Consider the following 24,748-nt stretch of genomic DNA (forward strand, 5'->3'; position numbering starts at 1 on the left):
GAATCGAAGGATACCCTAAGGTATATTTTCTGAAAATTTTATTCAAAAATTCCAAAAACTGACGTACAGAGCACGAGTTGAAGTGAAAAACGGATAAAAATCTACTTTTTCAAAAAAGTAAGTTTTTTGGCTTTAATTTTTAAACTAAAAAAGTTACAACTTTTTGTCTTAAGAAAAAAAGATGCATAATAAAATTTTACATCCATATATATCTTTTGAAAATTAAAATTCGAAAATTTTTTCTAAAACCTCCAGGGGACTTCGTTTTCGCACGAAAAAATTTTATGTGCCCTTATTGCATCCGGACCCACAATTGTACTTTACCTCATGTTTATTATATTAAATATATTGCCGTTTATCTATCTCATCTCACAAATTTTTATTGTGTTTAACCTGCTTCTGTCTGCAAATAAATTTAATCAGGTTCGAAGAACACCGCGTTAAACTAGGCTCGGTGCACAAAACATTGGTCCTTCGGCAACGGATATTTTATGGTGTTTCAGCGCCTAAAATTGTCTCTAAAATTCACTATTTCTTATCGTGATAAACTCAGTGTGTTATGTGCAAGTGCAAGTCTAGTCATTACTCTGGACAATTAAAATGTGAACAATACATCATGTATATCAGAAGTCAGTGAGAACTTCTCGTGAATTCTACTGCAGCTAATTATTGGCCATCAGCAGCGAATATTCTCGCATATAAGATTCTGTGCTGCAACCACTTATTGGCCATCAGTAACGAGTATATTATGTTTCACATCTTGGATTTTCTGCGCTAAGTAACTATTACCCACCAGAAGTGAATATCACACACTTTGGATTCTGTGCCACATCTGCTCTGTTGGAGATTATCAAGGATTTGTATCTTCTCAAGGATTAATTTCGCCTTCACATATAGAACTTAGCAGAGAACATCTCAGCAGCTGGCGTGTAAGATCAGATCAACGTCTGAGTAAGTCAATTAATTGTTCACCAATCTCATCCTCTTCATTTCTGTTCTTTTCCTACTTATGCAAATGCTTCTTTTTCAATTAATGTGTTAAAATGGCTGAAATTGTAGCAAGAGTAAAAATATTGAAAAAAGAACGTGGAATTATAAAACGAAAATTAACGCTTTTCGCACAGTTTCTTGAAAGTTACAATTCTGAGACTAAATATCCGTCGTTAGTAAAGCATGCAGCTGAGCTGGATGAGTCTCGTGAGATTTTCGAGAAAGTGCAATCCGAATTAGAAGATTTGGGGGAGGGAATTTTAACGGACGAAGGGTTGGATGATGAAGCGAGAAACGAATTCGACAAAAAGTATTTTGAGATTTATAACACTGCCACAAATTTGTTAGGCAATTGCGCGCGCGTTTCTGCGGCTTCGGTGTCGTCAGATCTATCAGAAAATAATGGGATAATACTAATTCAAAATGGTATTTCGGTCGAAAATCCAGTTCCAAAGGAACTTTCAGATAATTTTAAACTTCCCTCGCTAGGTCTGTCGTCTTTCAGTGGATCGTATGATATTCCTCCTATGTCTAAAGACTTTTCCATTAGAGCTCTTCTAAATAGTTTACAGAAGCATGTTAGAGCCCTTAAAATTCTCGACGAATCAGTCGATCAATGGGGAAGCCTTCTTATTGTATTAATACAAAATAAAATGAACCCCGTCACTTTAGAAAAATGGGAAGAAAGTTCTTGTGAATCAGAGCTCCCTACCTTTCAAGAACTTATTGTTTTTTTACAGTGTAGAGCGCAATTAGTTGATACAAAATATGCTCAATCAGGTTCTAAACCAGTTAACTCAAGTGAGAAACCTTCCGCTTCTCACTCACGATTAAATAATCGGCTACAACACCTTTTTGCAGCAGCAAGCTCCCTAAATTCGTGTTTACATTGCGGGGAACAACACAGTATTTTTTCGTGTGATGTTTTCTTGAATCTTTCTCCTATAGAAAGGTTTAAATCCTGTAAAAATGCATCTCTATGCTTAAACTGCTTAAAATCTACTCACCGCATAAGCAAGTGCAATAGTGGCCCTTGCAAGAAATGTCAGAAAAAACATAATTCTCTTCTGCATTTCGAAAATACAACCGAGAAAATTGCAAGCGCCTCGAATTCTTCGGAAGCTGCTTCTACTCACAATTTCCTTGCAAACGAATTAACCTTAGAGAATTTGTTGTCCACGGCTATAGTGGATATTATAAATAACGAAGGTTCCGTCAAGCACAATGTCGTCTATTATTGGACAACGGTTCTCAATCTCATTATTTGACAGAAAAGGTTGCTTCTATTATGAATTTTCGCAAAATGCCTGTAGACATTATAGTTTTAACTTTAGGCTCAACGTCGACTGTGATACGCCACTCTGTGTCGGCCACAATCCGATCGCGATACAACACGTATAAAGAAAATGTTGAATTTCTTATCCAAAAAGAATTAAACTATTTATTTCCGTCTATTAAAATTGATCGCGAATCTCTTCAAATTCCTAACAATATTTTCTTAGCTGATCCTGATTTCGATAAAGCGGGCGGAATTGATGGTATTATTGGCGTAGGGCTCTTTTGTAAGTTGCTCAGTGTATGTCAAATAGTGCCCAGGAATCACCCAGATGCTTTCCTTCAAAAGACTGAGTTGGGCTGGATAGTCGCAGGGAAATTATACGGAATACCTTTATCTAAGCGTAAAATAGTCCAATGTAACATAATGCAAATACAACCTTCTTTAGACTCTGACCTTACTAAATTCTGGGAATTGGAGAAAGTATCCTCTTCGAAGGTTCTTTCTAGTGAGGAAATCGCCTGTGAAGAGCACTTTGTCAAAAATACAACTCGAGAGACTGACGGTCGCTATGTCGTTAGACTTCCTTTCAATGAAAAAAAGGGTCAAATAGGAGATTCTGGAAATTTAACTTCTCGACGATTATATAGTACTCTTTAGAAAATCGCTTTCAAAGAAATCCTGAGCTCCTGCCCCCCTACACTGAATTTCTCAGTGAATATGAGCAACTCAATCACCTTTCACCCTTTAATGACAAAACTACTTCTCAGAGATTTTATTTGCCCCACCATGCCGTGATAAAGGAAGATAGCTTAACTACTAAGGTAAGAGTAGTGTTCGATGGCTCTGCCAAATCCTCGTCCGGTGTCTTTCTAAATGATGCCTTAACGGTCAGTTCCACTCTTCAAGATGATCTTTTTGCGCAACTACTTCCATTTCGGTCTCGAAAATATGCTCTGACCGCGGATATGGAAAAAATGTACCGCCAAATAAAGGTACATCCTGAAGACGCCCTTTATCAAAAGATTGCTTTTCGCGCGAATCCAGATGAACCCATAAAAGTACTTACATTAAACACGGTCACATAAGGTACATCTTGCGCATCCTTCCTTTCTATTCGTGCTTTACATCAATTAACGCACGATGAAGGATCAGCGCATCCGTTGGCAGCCTCGGCTTTGAAACAAGATTTTTACGTCGGCGACTTGCTAACGGGTGCCAATACGCACGAAGAAGCCCTCCTGCTCCGCAATGATCTTATTCAACTATTACATAAAGGGGGTTTTAACTTGCGAAAATGGGCTTTTAAAGATCCGCCTCTTATTTCTGATCTCCAGAATAGTCGAGAAAATTCGCACATGGCACTTGATTCATCTGCCTGGATTAAAACACTCGGCATTCATTGGAATTCCGGTGATGACTCTATTTTTTATACTGTCAATTCACCTGAGCATGAAAAAAGATTCTCTAAGCGATCTATTTTGTCTCAAGTAGCGAAACTTTTCGATCCTCTGGGTCTGCTTGGGCCAGTTATTGTTTAAGCCAAGCTCATGATTCAGCTTTCATGGAAGGCGAACGTTACCTGGAACGAAGGGGTATGACCGGATATTCACACCTTTTGGATCGAATACATATCACAACTAGCGCTCCTAAATGATGACCGTTTTAATCGATTCGTATTGGGATCTCGATTTTCCGGGATTCAATTGTGCGGGTTCTGTAATGCAAGACAGAAGGCTTACGGGGCTTGCATCTACCTACGCTGCGCTGATAAAAGTGGTCAGTATTACTCAAATCTGCTCTGCTCTAAATCAAGAGTCGCCACGGTAAAAACTGTATCGCTAGCGCGTTTAGAGCTTTGCGCGGCTCTTTTGCTAGCAAAATTACAAAATGCCATAATTCAAGTACTAAAAATCGAATTAAGCCAAACTTTCTTTTGGTCAGATTCGACGGTTAGCATTCAATGGATAAATACGCCCCCTCCCCCCATTTGCTTCGGACATTTTGCGCTAACCGAGTAGCAAAAATTCAGGCTCCCATACAGTCTGCCGACTGTAGGCATCTGCCTTTTCTTGATAACTCGGCCGATCTTGTTTCTCGTGGACAAATGCCCCAAACATTTTGAAAGCCTAGCATCTGGTCTCACGGTCCTAATTGGCTCGTCCAGGCCCAAGATACGTGGCCTAAATTGGAATTACAGCTTAAGGACACCTCTGAATTCAGAAGTCCTAATCCGGTTGAAACTTCTCTGCTTCTTCACAAATCTAATTGGAATTTTCTGGGAAAATATTCCTCACTTCCAAAATTGCAAAGGGTTCTCGCGTTCTGCCTTCGCTTCATTTATAATGCGAAGGGTAAGAATAAGCGCACCGGTAGCCTGACTGTTTCTGAAGTCGATGCTTCTATGGATCGAATAATTCAGTTAACACAAGCAAGAGATTTTTTTCAGGAAACCGACTGCTTAAAGTGCGAAAAAACTATCAGCAATAAGAGCAAGCTTTTATCTCTCAATCCGTTTTTGGATAAGGGCATTCTCAAGGTAGGGGGTAGACTGTTTCACTCTGAATTAACCCCTGATGAAAAACATCCTATGCTTCTCCCGCGAAACCATCATATCACATCTCTTATCATACGCCATGAGCACATACGACTCAAGCACGCGGGATCTCAAGCTACCTTATATGCAGTTCGAGAACGTTTTTGGCCCATTGACGGTCGAAATACAACTGGTCGTGTAATCCACCAATGCGTTCCGTGTTTTTACGCCAAGCCTCACAGTATAAATTACGTCATGGGAAATCTACCCGCGAAACAAATCCAATTTACCCGACCTTTTGTTCACACCGGTGTTGACTATTGCGGTCCTTTTTTTGTAAAGGAAAGGTGACATCGAAATCGTAATAAAATTAAATGCTATGTAGCAGTTTTCGTTTGTCTTGCCAGTAAAGCTACACATCTTGAATTGGTGAGTGATCTCAGCACAGAAGCGTTTCTCGCAGCTTTAAAAAGATTCTTTGCGCGTCGCGGAAAGTCCAGCTCTTTAATTTCCGATAATGCTACCAATTTTGTAGGCGCAAGCCGTGAACTTGCAGAGCTTCAAGATTTGCTATTATCTGATGAGCATAACAAAAATATTCAAGAGTTTTTAGCGAATCAAAGGTTTAATTGGAGTTTTATACCTCCTCGTTATCCAGATTTCTGGGGACTCGCGCACTGCGAGTAAAATGATAGTTAAAACAGTCGCAAATTGGATTTTCATGACCAAAACCATGGAAAACCTATAAAAGTCATGGTTTTTAAAATTTATCTCTGTAAATACAGAAAAAATGTGGACAATTTTTTATAAAAAATTTATAGATCTAATCAAAATATACTTTTTTTGATTCTGCAAACTCTGAACAACATTATTTTTACATATTTTCGTTGAGAATTTTTTTGTTTATTAAAATAATAATCAAAATTATTAAATAATGCCTTCTACGGGTTAATTTTCTTACCCGAAAGTTTAACTTCTCATTTTAAAAAAAAATCAATTTTTAAAATTGAAAATCAAAATATTAGTTTACAAATTTCTATATATTTTTTTAATTATACTTTTTTAGTTGAAAATGAATCTCCTTAGTGTAAAATTTAACTATTTGGTTAAAAAATTGAACTTTTTGGTTAAAAATATTTGTGTTTTATTGATAATTCTACTTTTTCCGTTAGAAAACTAAATAATGCTATAATAACAAAGAAAGCACAATTCTTTATTTTGGTATGGTAAAAATTAATATTTTCAACCGAAAAATGATCTATTCTATTTTATTGTTGAAAATTTATGCACATTGCTAAAAAATCTAATCTTTGGTTGTAAATTTTTTTTGGCTTGATAAAAATTTAATTATTTGTTTAAAAATATTTTAGTTGTTTCGAAAATTCATTTATATTGTTAATAATTGGACTTTTTGTTAAAAAATGTATCCTGTGTATATATAATAATAAATAAAGTACAATTATGGTTTTTCTTAGTTAAAAACTCATCTTTTTTACCATAAAATTTAGTTTTCTCATTTTTGGTTGAAAATTCCTTTTTTGTAACAAAATTAATTGATTTAACTACAAATTTAACAATATTTTGTTGTTGGTGAAAATGAATCTTTTTTAGTTGAAAATTGAACTATTTGGTTGAAAAGCATTGTATTTTATTAAAAATTTTACTTTTCGGTCAGAAAATTAATTTTCTTGTTTTATAACTGAACTATTTGATTAAAAAATCATTTATTCCCTTGAAAAATCATTTTTTTTTGGTGAAAAATTAATTCTCGTGATTAAAAATCAAACTATTTCGTTGAAATTGCATGTGCTTTAATAAACATTCTTCTTCTTTAGGGGGTAGAAAATCAATTTTGCATAATTTGTTGTTTTTTTTGTTTAATTAGAATGTTTCTGATTTCAAATTAAAATCTGAAATTTGGAAATAACATATGAATGATGAATTTTTGTGAAGAATTCGTATTTTTGGATTAAAAACTAAACAATTTAGTAGAGAATTCATATATTTGGAACACATTTCGTTTTTTCAAATAAAAATTAATTTTTATAATAAAAATTAAACTGTCCTATTTAGAGTTAAAATGGATAATTTTGTTTTACAAGTTTAATTATTTGGTAGAAAATTTATGGAATATGTCGAAAATTGAACTTTTTTGTTCAAACTGATGTATTTTGTGGAAAATTGGTCTTTTTTCCTATAAAATTAATTTTGTTAATTGAAAATTCAACTACTCGATTAAAAATGATTATATTTAGTCGAGAATTCGTCTTTTTCAATATAAATAATCTTTTTGGTACTGAAATTAATCTTTTCTGTTCATAATTTAAGTATTTTTGATTATAAAGTGGGAGGGCGGGGGGGGGGCTAACCGGCCTTGACAAAGAGGCCTTGACAAATATTTGGTTTATTTATAAATTGATAATTTCTAAATAAATAAAGAATTTATTTATATAATTAATTTATTCTGTTAAAGAAACATAGTGATTAAAACGTCAATTATATTTATTTACAAAATACTAGTTTCCATTTAATTATTTCATAATTTTGTACAATTTCAAAGATTGTAAATTAATCCTAAAGAATGTAGTATATTATAAGATGAGCATTATTTATTTTTAGACTTATGCTTTTGCAAATTTTAATGAACAAAATGATCATTAATTATGATAATTATTTTTTCATTTTACTTGGCCAAGTTAGATTTCACAACCTCATTTAATTGAGCGAAGCCAAACTTTTTCCTCGTATTTTTTTCTGATAGATAAATATCTTCTCCTGATTAAAATACTTTAAAGTGGTTTGATTCACTGACCTTTATAGACAAATTATCATATCAGCAAATAGTAGGGGAGTCCCCTCTCTTGAATGAAACAAGACACAATTTTATTTATCCTCGTCACTAGGTCGCTAATACGTCTTTTCGGTCAGTCCTACATTTTAAAGTTTAATGATTATATTTTATTTGTTTATTTATATATTGTATAATTATATTTAAATTTAGCACAAATCGGATGGGATATAATTTTTCGCTAAATTATGAAAGAAACGGTTTTCGCTTAAACGTAAATGTTCTGAATGATTTATATGGAAAGAAGAAAAATAATAAATCATTCTCTGGATCTTCTGTTCTACAGAAGGACATACAGTGCTTCTAAAGAGTTTCTCTAGTTATGAGTATGTGTACATCTTCTTTTAAGATAATGTATTCTCTCGGAATTATTTTTATCCTGCTTCCTGTCATGGTCCTCGCAGAAAAAAAACCGAATATCATATTTATTCTTGCGGACGATTTGGTGAGTTTATTTTTTAACGGAAGAAATAATAGGGAGTTTTTTCAGAAATATCGTCTTTTTAAAGAGAAATCTTTTTTTTATACAGAAATCTCATTTGCTTAGTTCACAGAAAATTATTAGTTTTATTATTCTATTATTGAAGAAATACTTTTATTATCTTATTATTTTATTATTATCAAGGTATCAGTTTTAAATGCGCAATAGGGTACACAGTGGGATGAAAAAAAATCAAGATTCGAAATGACCTGTAGAAAGAAATATTCTTGACGGTTTTCGGATTTATTTATTTTTTTTTTTTAAATATAGAAATCTCTTTTTCTTAAACAGAAATATAATTTTTCAAGAGATTAGAAAAAATCATTAGTTTTATTATTTCATTATTAAATTTTCTGAACATTATTTTGATATTTATTATTAATTTATTATTTATTATTTTATTATTAGGAACTTATTAGTGTTTAATCCATAATATGGTGCACACTAGAAATGAAATAAAAACAGGTTTTTACTTGTGTGTCTGTATGCATGGATGTATGTATGCTTGTATGCATGTGTTTATGTCTGGCTGTCAGCTCGGTAACTTTCGCAAGAATGGACAGATTGGGTTGGCCTTGGGTACACTTTTTTAGTGTCTTAAATTGAAGGTCAAGTTCGTCAGCGAGTTTTGGTTTTTTTGCAAAAAAGAAGACATCAAAAATGAAAAAATTAAATTTTTGGATAAACGACGCAAGCTTAAAAAAAAAAAAATAAGACAAAAGCTATTCACCCAAAAAGGAACTAAAAATTTGCCAATAAATTTTTTTTATAGGATGTAAAGTTTCTTTTTTAAAAATAAATAATAAAATAATAAAATATAATAAAATAATAAAATCAATAAATTCTTGGTCAAACACACAAGCTACGAAAAAAAATTAGACAAAAGTTGTTCACTTGAAAAATAGATCCAAATTTTCCATTATTTTTTTCAAAGAAACTCGTACCTTTAGTTTTAATCGTAAAAAATAAAATTTAAAAATTTAAGTTTTGGGCATCAGACAAAAGTTATTCATCTGAAAAAGGACTAGAAGTTTGTAATTTAAAATTGGTTAAATTCTGCGTTTTCTAATATATTCGTAAAAAACAATATTGAAAATAAAAATAAAATAAATTTTGGATAAACGGCACAAACGACGAAAAAAATTAGACCAAAGTTTTTCACCCAAAAAATAGATGCAAATTTTTTATTCATTGTTTTTCAATTTCAAAAAATTGAAAAATTAAATTTTTGGACAAACGAAACAAGGTGCAAAAGAAATTAATAGACAAAGAATGTTCATTAAAAAAAGATGGACGTATTTTTTAATAATAATTTTTAGGTAAGGCGAGTAGATTTTCTTTTAATAGTACAAAAAATGTTTAAAAATAAGGAAAGTAAATTTTTAGAAAAATGAAACGGGAAACGTAAGGAATGAGCACCAAAAGTTGTTCAACCAAAAAATATCTCTTTTTTTGATTACAAACAAATTGTAAGAATGATTATCTTATTATTAATTTTTAAAATTACTTCATTATTTATTAGTAATTAATAATTTACAATAATATTTATTATAATTTTATTATTATTATTAAGTTATTAGTATAAAATGCGAAATAGGATGCACAGTAGGACGAAATAAAATCGAAGAGGTCCAAATGACTTGTAGAAGGAAATTCTTGAGCGATTTTGGATTTATTTCTTTGAAAGAAACACAAAAATCTCTTTTTTTTTTTAATTGAAATCTCATTTTTTCAGTTTACAAAAAATTAATTAGTTTTTTTATTTTTTATTCCAAAAATTTTGTTATTATTTTATTATTTATTGTTTTTAGTTTTTAAGTTATTAGTTCTTAATTTTAAACAGAGTGCACAGTGGGATAAAATAATAAAGAGGTTTAGAATAACATGTAGAAGGCAGTTCTAAAGCAATTTTTGATTTATTTTTTTAAGAAAATACAACATTTGTTTCCGATAGAAATCTCATTTTTCTAGATTACAAAAAAATATTAGTTTTATTCTGTTATCATTTATTATTATTTTATTATTTATTATTATATTATTATTATTATTTAGTTATTATCTTTGAATGCGCAATTGAATGTACAGTGGGATGAAATAAAAAAAAAGGTTCAATATAACTTGTGAAATTCTTCACCTATTTTAGATTTCTTGTTTATCGCCAAAATGAAGCATTCACGAATTTTTGCTTACAAAGTACACTGTTTGTTTAAATAACTTGCTTCTATTGACAAAATTATATTTTGATAATAAAAAATTGGCCATCCTAAATTTTTTATTAATTTTAAAAACAAAGTACACAAAAAAAATTCTGCTTGCTGCGCGGGCACATTCTCATCACGCATTGGGCGCGCGGATCGTTTCGCTTGTAAGTATGAGTGCGCCCATTGCGCGTGTCTCTTGGATCTCGCTCTTCGCGCTCGACACCATATTTCCCTTGCGCTATGCGCTCGGTCTTTGCACTTTCCTGACATTTGTACAAAGAACTTTTGAAATTAAATGTCAAACCATGGATAACGGTAATTTGATGATTGTGAATGCTCTTTTGTTAAAGCTCTTTCGCCTTTAACAAACGCGTCCGGTAAAACAAATGTATAGGGCAGATTTGTAGATATGATCTAGGCAAAATTTTATTAATTAACATTTTATTGTAGCTTTTGGAGTTATTGTAACAAATTTATTTTTCATATAAATTTTGTTTTTTACGATAAGAATAAAAATTGTACGTCCTATTAAAAAATAATTTCTAACTAATTTTTCGACTTTGTTTTGTGAATAATTGTTGTTCTATTTTTTCGGATCTTGTGTCACTTTTCCAAAAATTGCAAATGGATTTTTATGCTTTTTTATGATTAAAACAATAACTACACGTTCTATTAAAAAATAATTTATAAAAAAATTTGTCTATCTCTTTTTGGCGAATAATTTTGTCTATTAATTTTTTGTTGTTGTAAATCTTGTGTTCTTTATCCGAAAAATGTATATTTTTGAAATGCTTTTTAACAATTAAAACAGAATTTTTCTCTTTTTAAATTGATAATTTCATGTTTTGGATAAACATTATTTTGTTTAAAATTCAACTCTTGTTGCAAATTTTTCATTTTGATTTGTTAACTGATCTTTTACGCTAGAAATTTAATCTTTTTTGGTTAAAAATTCTACTGTTTAGTTTAAAGTTGAACTACTTCATTAAACGTTCATTTCATTGGTTAAACAATTAACTATTTTGTTACAAATATATTTTTTTTCAACGGTAAATTTAACTATACAGTTTTTCAATTCTCATTATTTATGATTGAGAAAGTATTACGATTGTCCGAACTTTGGCACCACAGATTTTCAACGGCCTCTGTGTCTGTCCTCCCGGTCGTCCGTAAACACGATAACTCTCGTTAAAATGAACTGATCAAATCAATCCTTGGCATACTCTTTTTAGGTCCGAAAAGAAAGGATAAGCTCGTTAACCAGCCATTTTGTATAAAAATCTAAAAAGTTAGAGCATTTTCAAAATTTGTGAGATCATTTTTTCTTTATATTTAAAAATTTTAAGTTCGGTTATTTGTGTTCAAACTATGCAAGATACGAAAAAAGATAAAGGCAAAAATTTGTGTTGCCAAAAAAAATCTACAAATTTGCTAATATTCACTTCTTGAGAGGATGCTTCGTTTTTGTTTTATTCGTGAAAAATATAATTGAAAATAATAAATACAATTTTTCGAAAAACAAAACAAGTTACGAAAAAAAAATTTGACAAAAATTGTTCACCCGAAAAACAGCTACAAATTTGTCACGAGTCACTTTTTCACAGAATGCCTAGTTTTAGTTTTAATCATATAAATGACATTTCGAATATTTTGTTTTATCCATAAAAAATAATACGAAAACAAAAATCCCATTTTTAAAATAAAAGCGCGAGATGGTGGAAAAAAGGATTGTAACCCCACTCTCGCTTTCAGTCCCTCCCTTTCGGCCTTCCAAGAACTTTTGGTCCACACAGTTTTTAGGGGTTCAGGGTGAGAGCAGTTGCGACAGTCTTCTTGGAATGGCCGCAATGCGCGATTACTCAGTCAAGTATATTGAGCAATTGCACGCATTCTAGATAGAAAAGGTTTTATGCGGCTCTTAATGTTTACGTTACAATTCCCCTTAATTAAGCTCAAAGCAAATTGAAAGCAATCCCCGATACTGGACAGAAATCGAGAGTTTAATGTAGTTTTTTATTTATATAACTTAGGTGTAAAATTGAGAACAGGAATAAAGTTTTATTCCAGCATTTCAAATGCAAAGAATAAATTAAACTGTTTTCTCATCGCAATATATTATTAAAAAAATAAAATTAATTAATTAATTAAAAATGATTTTTTTTAATTTAGGGGTGGAATGACGTTGGATTTCATGGCTCAGGTCAGATTAAGACACCTCAAATTGATGCCCTTGCTTACACTGGTCTCATGCTACACAGATATTATGTTACCCCAATTTGCACGCCCTCAAGGAGTGCCCTAATGACCGGCAAATATCCTATTCATACTGGTATGCAACATACGGTAAGTTTATGTAACTGTACAATAAAGAAGCTTCTAAACTTCATTCAAACTTCCTTTAGTGTTTAATGAAAATTTATCAAATTTAGGTGAAGAATTAAAATTCATAAACAATTTGTAACCTTTAGGTAAAGTTATAATAAAGGCATTTTAAAGTAGGTATGAACTATTTTACTAACCTTTTTCCGAACAATTTTCAGAAATTAAAAGTAATTAAAGAATTTCGTATGGGTCTTGCATTTCCTTATAATAATAAAATTATATAAAATATAGATTTTAGAGTTAAAAATGCTCTCGAAATTTTTTCTTTTAACAGCGTTAACAACGTAGTAGTGGAAATTTTTAGCAAAAGACACGAATTTTTAACAAAATAGTTGCATTTTCAAAAAAAAAAAGAAGAACAAAATAATTTAGTTTTCAATCAAATAATTTAGTTTTTAACAAAATGAATGAATTGTTAACTATATATTAGAATTTTTCACCTGCAGATATAGAGTTTAAACCAAATATTCGAATTTTCAAACACAAGATATTAAAACTCAACCAAGAACAGTTGAATTTTCAACCAAATAGTTAAATATTACAATTAAAAAAAAAATAATAATTTTTTAGAAGGCAGTCGAATTTCTCACTCGAAAAGTTGATTTTGTTGAAAAATTCTTATTCAACCAAGAAAAATGTCTATTTTACCTTAAAAAAGAAAGAATTTTCAATCCAAAGGACGAATTTTTAACAAAAAAGTTTCATTTTCGACAAAAAGACGCTTCTAAGAAAATAGTTGAATTTTTAACAAAATAAATTACCCAACAACGTAATAGTTAAATTTTTAAATTGCAAAGACGAATTTTCAGCCAATAAGATTAATTTTGTACTAAAATACGACTTTTCAACAAAACAAATAGATTTTCAACCAAATAGTTGAATTTTCAGATGGAAAAATTTTTCAACGAAACTGAAATAGTTAATTTTTCAGCTTTAGCATTACTTCGCAAAAAAAAGATTTCTAACTAGTTAAATTTAACCCAGAAAGACAAATATTCTTCAAAAGCCATGTTTTTTTCTATCAAATAGTTGAATTTTCAATTTATAAAGGAAAGATTTTCTAACCAAAATAGAATGTTTAAGTATTAAGAAAATATAATTATTATTCTACCATAAAAACAAAGAGCTTTGAACCAAATTTTTAAATTTTTATTTAGAGAGATACATTTTCAAAAAAATTACTTAAAAAAACGAATTTTCAACCTGTTGAATTTGAATAAAAAGCCGGAGTTTTAACAAATTAGTTGAATCTTTAACGAAATAGATGAATTTTCAACAAACGAAAGTAACTTTTTATTTTAAAAGACTACTTTTCAACAACGTTAATTTTCCAATTAGGAAAGATGAATTTTAACCCAAAAATAGAATTACGAAATTTTCAGTTTCAAGAATTAAATTTTCTGCCAAAAAAGACGAATTCTCTACCAAATAGTTGAATTCTTAACCCAAAAAGATGAATTTTCAATCAAAGATTTCCAGATCTTAGCAAATAGTTGTATTTTCATTTAAAAAGATGATTTTTAAACAGAAAAGAGTAGTTTTCTACCGAGAAATATGAATTGTCTACAAAATAATTTAATTTTTAAACCGAAAACATAATTTTTAATCAAATATATTTATTTTCTAACAAATAGTAAAATTTTTAAATAGTTTAATTTTGAACTAAATAATTGAATTTGAGACCAAAATTCTTGAATTTGTAACCCAAAAATTAATTAATTTACAACCCAGTAGTTTAAGTTTAAACTGAAAAAGATCAGTTTCCAGCCAAAAATGGAATTTTTGAATTTTCAGTTGAAAAAAATTACTCGAAGAAAAAAAATTCAACCAGTTTTTCATGAAATAAGATTAATTTTTTACTTAAAAACGCTAATTTATACCAAAGAATTCCGTTTTCATTTAATAAACATGAATTGTCTGCCAATAGTTAAATGTTTTACTGGAAAATATCAATTAAAAAAAAAATTGAATCGATTAATTTTGACTTTGAAAAATTAATTTTCAACAAAAAAACTAATTTTTAATTAGTTAAATTAAACGAAAAAGATTAATTCTTATCAAAATAATTAAAAACTTCACCAGAAAGGATTAATTTGAAACCATATTTGCATTTTTAGTAAAACGATATTAAAGTTCTACCAAACTAGTTGAATTTTCAGTCCAAAAAGACGAATTTTCTACCAAATAGTTGAATTTTTCAGTTAAAAGGATTAATTTTCACACAAAAAAAATAAGAATTTTCAACAAAATAGTTAACATTTTTGCCAAAACCTGATTTGTTTTTAACCATATATTTGCATTTTTAATCAAAAAATATGAAATTTTTGCAAAAAAATGTATTTTTCACAGAAGGCGGATTCTATCAAAAATTTTTAATTTTAAATTTTAAATAAGACTTTTAACCAAGAAAATTAATTATCGACAAAGAAAGAAGAATTTTCAACAAAATTTTTTTCGAAAACCAAAAAGATGAGCAGGCAGAACAGATGAATTTTAATCCGGAAAATATGATATTCCAGCAAAAAATTTCCACATCAACCAATTAATTTCAGTTTTAATTAAAAAGAAGGTTTTTTTTTAACGAGGGAGATGCATTTTTTAATTTGAAATATCAATTAAAAAATATGCGTTTGTAAACAAAAATGGAATGCTTAAATTTCTACTTTAAAAAATTACTTAAAAAATTTAAAATTGAAACAATGAAATTGAACAAAATTGTTAAATCCTGTACGAATTTTCAACAGAGACTTAATTTTCAAATAAAGAAAAGTGAATTTTAAACCGAATAGCTTAATTTTTATCTACATATATCAGTTTTTAATTAAATATGTAATCGGTAAATTCTTAGTTAAAAATAATTTTTAACAACAAAAAAATGCAAATTTTAAACTAGTTGAAGTCAACTCAAAAATACGAATTTTGCTACCATTTGTCGAAATTTAAACTCATAAGGGATAAATTTTGAATAAAAATTCATATTTTTAACAAAATATTTCAATTTTCTGTAAAAGAGATAAAAATTTTCAATTGCATTTTCATAAATCAATTTTGATCCAAAAAAGATGAGTATTCTAAATTTTTTTGCATTTTCAACCAAATTTATAAATTTGCAACTAAATAGTCAAATCTTAATCAACCGAAATTAATTCCAGAACAAAAATATAATAGTAGACGTTTTAACCAAAAATAATTGGATTTTCTTATTGCGCTCTATCTCGCATTTATGCGTAAGCGAGAAAAAGATAATTTATTTTATAACAGGAAAAAAATCATTCCAGAATGTTGCAATACTTTATTTTCTTAAATTCAGATGAACTTTAATCAAATCCAGATAAATGACTTCAATTAAATTTATCTCTGAATTTGATTTAATTTCTGAATTTAATATGTACCATTTTTCACTCCCTGATGTAAAATACTTTGTCTGAAAACGGTTATTAAAATAGTTAATTTGAAAAATTATTTTCTAAATAAAAATCTAGTTTTTGATCAAATAAAACGAGAATCTCATGCAATTTACTCTTAAGCTGATAATAGTTTTCCTGCTGACGTCGAAATTACGTTCTATAGACTGTAAAGGCAATATTTTATGCATGGAATTATTGAGTTCATATGGAAACTTTGAACGTAATGTTTCGAACATAAATGGAATTGTAGGGCTTCTATAATTAATGACTTATTTGTTAACAAAAATTTCAGTAAGAGTAAGTAAAGTCAATTTTTTATGTGGGAAATAAATTTGTGATCAGAGAGTTATACAGAATATAACGATGCTTTTTATCATAAATTCCTGCGATTAACTGAAAATCGATTTAAACCTGTTTTGCCTTTTTTATCGGGTTTTTATGAGGTTATATTCGCGAGAACTGTGACATTCGAAATAATCACATCGAATGCTTCGAACAGGATTAGTGGAATTTACGACTTGCTGAACAATTTTAGTCAGCTGCATTGCAATATAGGGTACATTTTCAAGGGGATTTGCTGCAGACTGTTTAATTAGTAAATAGCTGTCGTTTTTAATTTTTAATTTTCTGTTAGAAAGATAATTTTTATTGTATTTTTTACATATCTGATTCTTGAAGTATAATTTAGAGAAACTGAAATTATAAGAAATTTAATTTTACATGAATCTTTTCTGCGATTAAATTTTTTAAATAAGATTTCACGAAGGACCTCAGCTTACACGTCTCTAAAAACAGCACCGCCTTGTTTGAAAATTAGATTGCAAACTATTCTATAATTAAGAACTCATTTTTGAATTTTAAGGACTCCACTTTTAGCACAATACACTGAAACCTGGATTTAAGAACGGCTTCTGCCATGGCTTGCAGTAACCTTGACCAGAATTTCAGGGAATCCAAACGTAGAAATTTAGGGACTGGTGTTTATTGCGCATTACTGAGCAACCTGCATCAAAAAATACGAAGGACTGAAATTCTAGACATGTCGTGAGCCTATGTTTCATAAATCCCGGTTTTAGTGTTTATTCATTTGTCTAAGAAGCCCGACATTGGGGGGAGGGGGTCAGGGAAGTAACGTTAAAACTTAGATGCAATTTAACACCTAAAAGTTCTACTGTTTGGTTGAAACTTTAATAATTTTGTTGAAAATGCAACTACTTTATAAAAAATTAATTTTTTGAATGAAGGATTCATCTCTTTGATTGAAAATTCAACTATTTTGTTGAAAATTCTAATAACCTTTGATTAAAAAATAATTATTTTTACCTAATAATTAAACTCTTCTATTCCTAGTTTAAAATTGATATTTTGAGTTAAAAATATAACTATCAAAACAAATATTTTTTGGTTAAATGATGAACTTTTTTTAAAAATTCATTTGTTTTGTTGAAAATTCACGATTTTATATGAAAATTCATCGCTTTGGTTGTAAAATCAAGTATTTTGTTGAAAATACGTTTTTTTTTAGTCGAGAATTTATTTTTAAACTGATTATGTAACAATTCTATTTTTTGTTGATGGATAATCTTTTCCTGCTGGAAATTTAACAATTTGGTTAAAAATGTATGTATTCTCTGGAGAATTAAAGTTTTTTCTTGTAAAAATCGATTGTTTGGTTTAAACTAATATGTAGAAAATTTATGTTTTTGTTGTTGAAAATTAATGATTTTAGTTTTAAATATCCATTATTTTGTTGTCAATGAATATTTTGTTGAAAATTACCCCTTTTAGTAGAAAATTATTCTATTTGTCTTAAAAGTTAATCAATTTCATTAAAAATCGAACTATTTTACTGAAAATTAACTTCTTAAAATAAAAATTCATATTCTTTGTTAAAAAATCATATTTTTGTTAAAACAAAATTATTTTGGTAAAAAATTCTATTATTTGGATAAAAATTAAACTATTTGATTTAAAACTTAACTATTTGGTAGAAACTTAACGTTTCTGTGGAAAAATCATACTTTTGAGATGATAATTCATTTGTTATATAAATCATTCATCTTTTTGTCTTAAAAGTTCAAAAATTTCATTAAAAACTTACCTATTAAAATGAAAATGTACTTTTCTGTTAAGAATTCATTTTGTTCTTAACAATTCATATTTTGGTAAAAAATGCAACTATTTTGATAAAAATTTAATTATTTAATAAAAAGTTTAACTATAATATTTTTTGGTTGAAGATTAAACTATTATGGTGAAAAATGAAACTCTTTGGATAAAAATGGTATTATTTATTTAAAATTTTACCTACTTGGTAGAAATTTTACGTTGTTATCGGAAAATCTTATTTTTGAAATGAAAATTTATCTAATGTGTAAATAGTTTGTCTTTCTTGCTTGAAAATTCTACAATTTTGTGGAAAATTTATGTGTTTTGTTAGTAGGTCGTGTTTTATATTAGATCATTAATCCTATTTTGTGTGTAAAATTTATCTTTTTTTTAATTGAAAATTAATTTTGTTATCAAGAAATTCATCTTTTCCGATTTCTAGTCGACTTTTTCCTAAAATGCCCTAATTTTTAGCTTTAAAACTGAAATCGTTTATTAAAAACTGTTCTTTTTGGTGAATTTTTTTTTTTAATTTATGTTATTGATGGATTATACAACTATTAAAATAAAAATTGATATTTTTCGGTTAAATTAAACTAGTTGTAATTTTTTAAAAATGAAAATTAATTCTTTAGACTGGAAATTTGACGATTCTAATTTCAGTTAAAAACTATTTTTGTTTAATTTAAAGCTCAAATTTTTGGATTATATTCTACTCATTTTGTTGAAAATGCACTTTTCGGTGGAAAATTCATTTATGTCGATTAATAATTAACGTTTTCGGTTAAAAGTTAAACTATTTTGTTGAAAGTTTAATTATTCTGTTAGAAATTAAACTGTTTTGAATGGAAAAATGGTACTTTTGCATTGAAAATTATACTATTGGTTAAAAATTCAACTTTTCGGTATGAAAAATGGGTTGAAGATGCAATTTTTTTTTTATTTTTATCTTTTTTGTTTGAAAATTCGACTGTTGGGATCAAAAATAAATCTATTTTGATAATAGTGTGATTGAATTTCTGAAATTCAACAATTTTGTTAGTGTTATCTTGCTTGTTCAAAAAGTAGACCTTTAGATTTAAAATTCATATTGTATTATAGATAAGTCGCCCTTCCTGGTTAAAAATATATCTTTCTTGGTTGAAAACGAGCTTTTTTGTTGAATATTTAACTGTCTGTGAAAAAATTCCGATTTTTGGAACTAAAAGTTTCACGATTTGGCTGAAAATATAAATATAGAAAATATTATTTGTTGAAAAATTAACCTTAATTTCCTAAACATTTAACAAATTACGAAATTTGTAAAAAATTTTCCTTCGAATAAAAAACAATTTGTGTATATTCAAAAATCCATGACATGTTAAATTACAATACTAAAAGCAGTCCTCACGACTTATGGTGATGTAATAACTTTTTTTGTTGCGTGAAATAAAATTAGGATTTGAAAGCCCAACCATAAAAAATAAACTGCAACCTGTGCAAGGGAATTTTATGAGAAAATTTATATGAAATATGAAAGGAAAATGGTAAACTACCACTACTACGCTTAAACATAGATCAACACTCCATCACAATATTGAAAAATTAATTGAAAAATAAAAGCAAAATCACGATTTCTTGATATTTATTAAATCAGTTACTATCAGTCGAGGAGAACTAATCAAATGGTTAAATTTTCTACCTAAGTATTTTTATAATTCAAATAGATTTTCAACTAAAAAACTTTATTTTTCACAAAATTGTTAAATTTTTCACAATGTGTGTAATGTTTTAACTCAATAGTTGAATTTTCAACTAAAGAGATTAATTTTATATATGAAAATATTAATTTTCAACAAAGTACATGGATTTTCAATTAAAAAAAGTTTTATTGTAAGCCAAGTGGTGAAATTTTCTCCCAAAGTAGATGAATTTTTAACTCAAAAGAAGCAAAAAGAAAAATTTTTTAACAAAAATAATGCATCTCCTACTAGAAAAAAATTTAATTCAGTAGTTCAACTTTCAACGAAGTATTTAAATTTTAAACCAAGAATATTAATTTTCTGCCAAAAAGACCATTAAAAAACATGAATTTTAAACGAAATAGTTAAATTCTTACCCGAAAAGATATGGTAAGCTTACAATCATAATAGGATTGTTAAATTTTTAATTAAAAAAATGTATTACCAAGCCCAGAATAACAAATCAGGAGCAAAATAGTTTATTTTTTTGGAAAAATAGTTCCATTTTCAAGCACAAAGATTAATTTCCAGGAGGGAAGATTAAATTATGAACAAAAAAGACAAGTTTAAGAAAAGGCAAGAATTTTCAACGAAATAGTTAGAATAAAATGTAAAAACTAAAAAATAAACAGTTAAATTTTTAACCGTAAGGATTAATTTGGAAACAAGAATCATATTTTTATGCAAAAAAAGCGAAATTTCAACAAAATAAAGTAATTTTTAACTAAGAAGGATACATTTTTATTTAAAATGGAATAGTTACATTCTTTGTCCAAAAACCATTTTAAAAAAATAAAATTAATTTTCAACCATTATAGGGAAATTTCAAAGCAAGAATCTTAAAATGTTATAAAAAAATGAAATTAAAACGAAATAAAATAATTTTCAACTAAGAAAGACGCACTTTTACCAAAAATAAAACAGTTAAGTATTTAGCAAAGAAAAGTATTTTTGACAAAAAAAAACGACGAATTTTTAATAATATAATTTAATTTTAAACCAAACTAATTGAATTTTAAAGAAAAAATTTACTTTTCTACAAAAAAGGAACATGAAATTACAACAAATTAAAATAACTTAACCGTGAAAGACAGGTGTTTATCTTAAACAAAACAGGTAGATTTTAATTTTAAAACAAGAATTTTAATTTTCTATAAAAAAATTACAACAAAACAAAGTAATTTTCAACTGAGAAAGAAATTTTTTCACCAAGAATTAAACAGAAGAAGGCCAGTTTTGAACAAACAAATGAATTTTCAACAAAATAATTATGTTTTAAATCAAACAGTTGAATGTTTAACCAAAAAGATTAATTTTCAAACAAAAAACATAGTTTTATACAAAAAGGAACGAAATTTCAAGAAAATAAAGTCATTTTCAAGTAGGAATGACAAATTTTCACCAAAAAGGGAATTTAGTTAAAATAAGTATTTTTTAACAAAAGAATTTAAAGCAATTCTCTTAATTTTTCACAACAAAAAATGAAATTAAAACAAAATCATGTAAGTAATTTTAAAATGAAAAAGACAAATTTTTAACAAAAATGAAAAAGTTAAATTTTTAGTTTAAAAAGTATGATTAAAATTAACAAAACAAAAACTAGTTTTCATACACTACTTATATTTTTAACCGAAAAGTTGAATTTTCAAGCAAAAGTTTAATTTTCTACACAGAAAATGAAATTTTTACAAAATAAGGTCATTTTCGACTGAGAAAGACAACTTACCAAAGCAAAAATAATTAAATTCTTAGTCAGAAAAGTATTTTTTAACAAAATAAACTAATTTTCTTAAAGTACTTCAACTTTCAACCAGCTACTTGAATTTTTAAGCAAGACTTTCAATTTTCTACAAAAAAATGAAATTGCAGCAAAATAAACTAATTTTCGACTGTGAAAGACAAATGTTTACCAAAAATGGAATAACTAGATTTATATTCAAAAAATTATATGTTTACCAAAACAAAACCTAATTTTACAAAAATAGTTAAATTTGTAGCTAACAACAAATTTAAATTTTGTTGTTCCTGCATAAAATTATAACTTTCCTAACTAAAAATCTAGCTATTCTATTTATTCTTAAAAAATGTTAATTTTTTAGTTAAAAATTCAATTAATTACTTAAAAATTGAACTCTTTAATTCAAATTTTATTTTCTAACTCTCGAATATTTTTAGTTACAACAGTTCTATGGAATAACCACTTTTAAAAAAGTATTTTGATAACTGCTTAAATTTTCCTTACGACATTTTTTGTATCATAATTTAATCAACTAGATTTAATAACTAGAATGTTATTGTAAATTGAGTGATGTAAAGCGAAACGAAGAAGAAAAGCCTGAGCATATAGGTTTTTCAGACCAATTATTAACCATTTTGTTATTTTATATTACCTTGTTAAATCTAGGAAATTAATTTCGTCTTCCTTTTCTAATTTCATAGTGAATTTTAATTTGTCATTTTTAAAAGTAAACATACCGGAATAGAAAAATAATGTGATAATTTAATTTGTTTAAAACTTCTTCTTAAATATTTTCCATAACAACATTATCAGTTTCAGACCACTATCAAAACGTGTAATTTAACATCAACAAATAAACATTTATACTGTTAGAAGCTGCTAATGGATATTTATTCAACTAAATTATAAAAAATTTCGATTTTTACTCGTATAAAGCTTGATAGATTCTAGTAAAAAAATCTATTCAGTACTCTGCTCAAGTGTCCGCAATAGTTCATAGTTCAAGTAATATAAAATAGAAGGAATGAAACTGCTCTGAGTAGAATATTAAATTCTGAGGAAGAGTAGGCGCTCTTCTATTCACATTTGAATTACTTGGATCGCTCGAATGGTTTTACTTGCATTCGCATTTTACAATTTACATCACATCCAAATAGGTTCTTAAAGCTGCAGAGCCCAGAGGACTTCCACTCAATGAGAAACTATTACCACAGTATCTAAAGGAACTCGGTTATAGTACGCACATCGTGGGAAAGTGGCACCTGGGACATTACAAGAAGGAATATACGCCACTTTATCGAGGATTCAGTTCGCACCTTGGATTCTGGTCTGGCCATCAAGACTACTTTGATCATACTGCAGTCGAAGAAGTATGTAGATTTTTTTTTAATTTGTCCAAAAATTAAACATTTTCGAGGGTGTATAATAGGGTACATAAAAGTAAATTGTATAGAATTTTCGACCGTGTTAAAAATTTAAAAAAATTCATGAATTCTATCACTAGGAATTGTTGTGAACACATCATCGTCAAATCTCTGGTACAAAAATAGCTTAAAATTCATTTTAGACAAAGCTTTCTCTTCCACAAAATCAGCGATTATTTCACTTTCGAAATCATAATAATTAGTTTGTTGGGGTCAATTTGATCTTATTTTTTAGTTTATTTGTCAGACTAATCAAAATGGCCGCCAAGTAAGTGGCAACCAAACTTAACAGGTGATATTTTCTAACATCAGATTTCGGTATTTTTTAACTTTTCAAGTACACTGCACGATCAGAAACCATAAAAAGCTTACACATGAGCTAAAGTACTCTAAGAACGTCAGCCATCTTTGTTTTACTTCATACATGATCCCGAATCAGATCATTATGATCTCCAAAGACGATCATTCACTCCGGCCGATTTCGGTATCATTTTGAACACTTTTTTAAATGTTTAAACAATCCAAAACTGGCTAATAATATTTGTTGTTAAACGAAAAAACAGTGTTTTCGGACACCCTTCTCACTGCAATTAAGATTTTATCTAACGGTTTTTTTTTTAATTTGTATCATTTTTTATTTTTCGTTCTACACAAGCCAAAATTAAATTTAAAGGACATACTATCAAACATGGAAACCACTTTTGAAGAAACCATGTAGTGATTGTAAGGAATTTTAATATTTCTGATTTTATCTTTAAAATCCCAACTATCTTTAATGAAAGAGCTATTTAAGGCATCGGCTGAAATAACGTTGTATCAACACATATTTTGTATCCATGGACTTCTATGTATATGAGTTTTTCTTTTGACTGTTTCTATATTCAACGGAAGTGCTGCAATCGAAAAATTAAAAATTAAATTCGAAATTAAATGTCAAAATAATCGAGGTTATTTACTTCCATAGAACTTCATGGATACAAAATATGTGTTGATACAACGTTATTTCAGCCAAAGCTTCAGTTGTTGCCAAGGTGGACTTTAAAACATTGGATAAATAAGATGCTAACTTATGTTAGAGAGCCAATGAAGGACACTATTAATCTCCATTTTAAAGTTTCTAAACGTTTCTAAAAGACACAGTTCTTCTTAATGTAGATTTATAAAATAAACGGGCATATTTATGTTCAAGAAGATACAATATAATCTTGTTTAGGCTTACTTCTAGTCCATTTGGGTAAATATTATAAAATTTCTTTAACGTTTTAGAACCAATACTTAAAGAGAAAAAAAAACAACCCAGATGTTGTTTAACTCTATCAGATAAATTTCTTCGGTTGAAAAAGCCAAAGTTTCTTAAAGACACTGTTATTCTTATCAGAGGAATGGCAATAAATAAGAAAATTCTTCCTAGCTCAAGTATCCCTGATGCCCTGGCTTACATTGATACAACTCTTGATGTTGAGGAAGACCTTACACATTGGATAAATGTAAATCATAGCGCATTATGGGTACTTACACGAAAAATGATTTTATCATTGATTACACAGGCCGACAAAATTTGACAAAGGTCCGGAACCAGAGACCAGACCTAGTATACCCGAAGGTTTTTGCTGCGCTGAATCCGAATCCGACCTC

At 28.4% G+C, this 24,748-nt stretch overlaps 3 protein-coding genes across 5 annotated transcripts in view; 2 read left to right on the forward strand and 1 right to left on the reverse strand.

Moving 5' to 3' along the window:
• The window catches only part of LOC117169307 (RYamide receptor), a 265,162-nt gene that overhangs the window by 141,851 nt on the left and 98,563 nt on the right, over window positions 1-24,748 (reverse strand). The window lies entirely within an intron of this gene.
• Window positions 3,923-5,489, forward strand: LOC117169999. The gene is made up of 3 exons (XM_033356514.1): window positions 3,923-4,045; window positions 4,395-5,043; window positions 5,191-5,489. The coding sequence occupies exons 1-3, from the start codon at window positions 3,923-3,925 to the stop codon at window positions 5,487-5,489; spliced, it is 1,071 nt and encodes a 356-aa protein (XP_033212405.1).
• Window positions 7,711-24,748, forward strand: part of LOC117169306 (arylsulfatase B) — a 62,211-nt gene continuing 45,173 nt past the window's right edge. The window contains exons 1-3 of the mRNA XM_033355617.1: window positions 7,711-8,095; window positions 12,502-12,675; window positions 22,847-23,059. Of these exons, the coding sequence (XP_033211508.1) occupies window positions 7,973-8,095; window positions 12,502-12,675; window positions 22,847-23,059 (510 nt within the window). The 5' untranslated portion in view covers window positions 7,711-7,972. The remainder of the gene's footprint in view (window positions 8,096-12,501; window positions 12,676-22,846; window positions 23,060-24,748) is intronic.

The sequence above is a fragment of the Belonocnema kinseyi genome, chromosome 3 (assembly GCF_010883055.1).
Source record: "Belonocnema kinseyi isolate 2016_QV_RU_SX_M_011 chromosome 3, B_treatae_v1, whole genome shotgun sequence".
NCBI lineage: Eukaryota > Metazoa > Arthropoda > Insecta > Hymenoptera > Cynipidae > Belonocnema > Belonocnema kinseyi.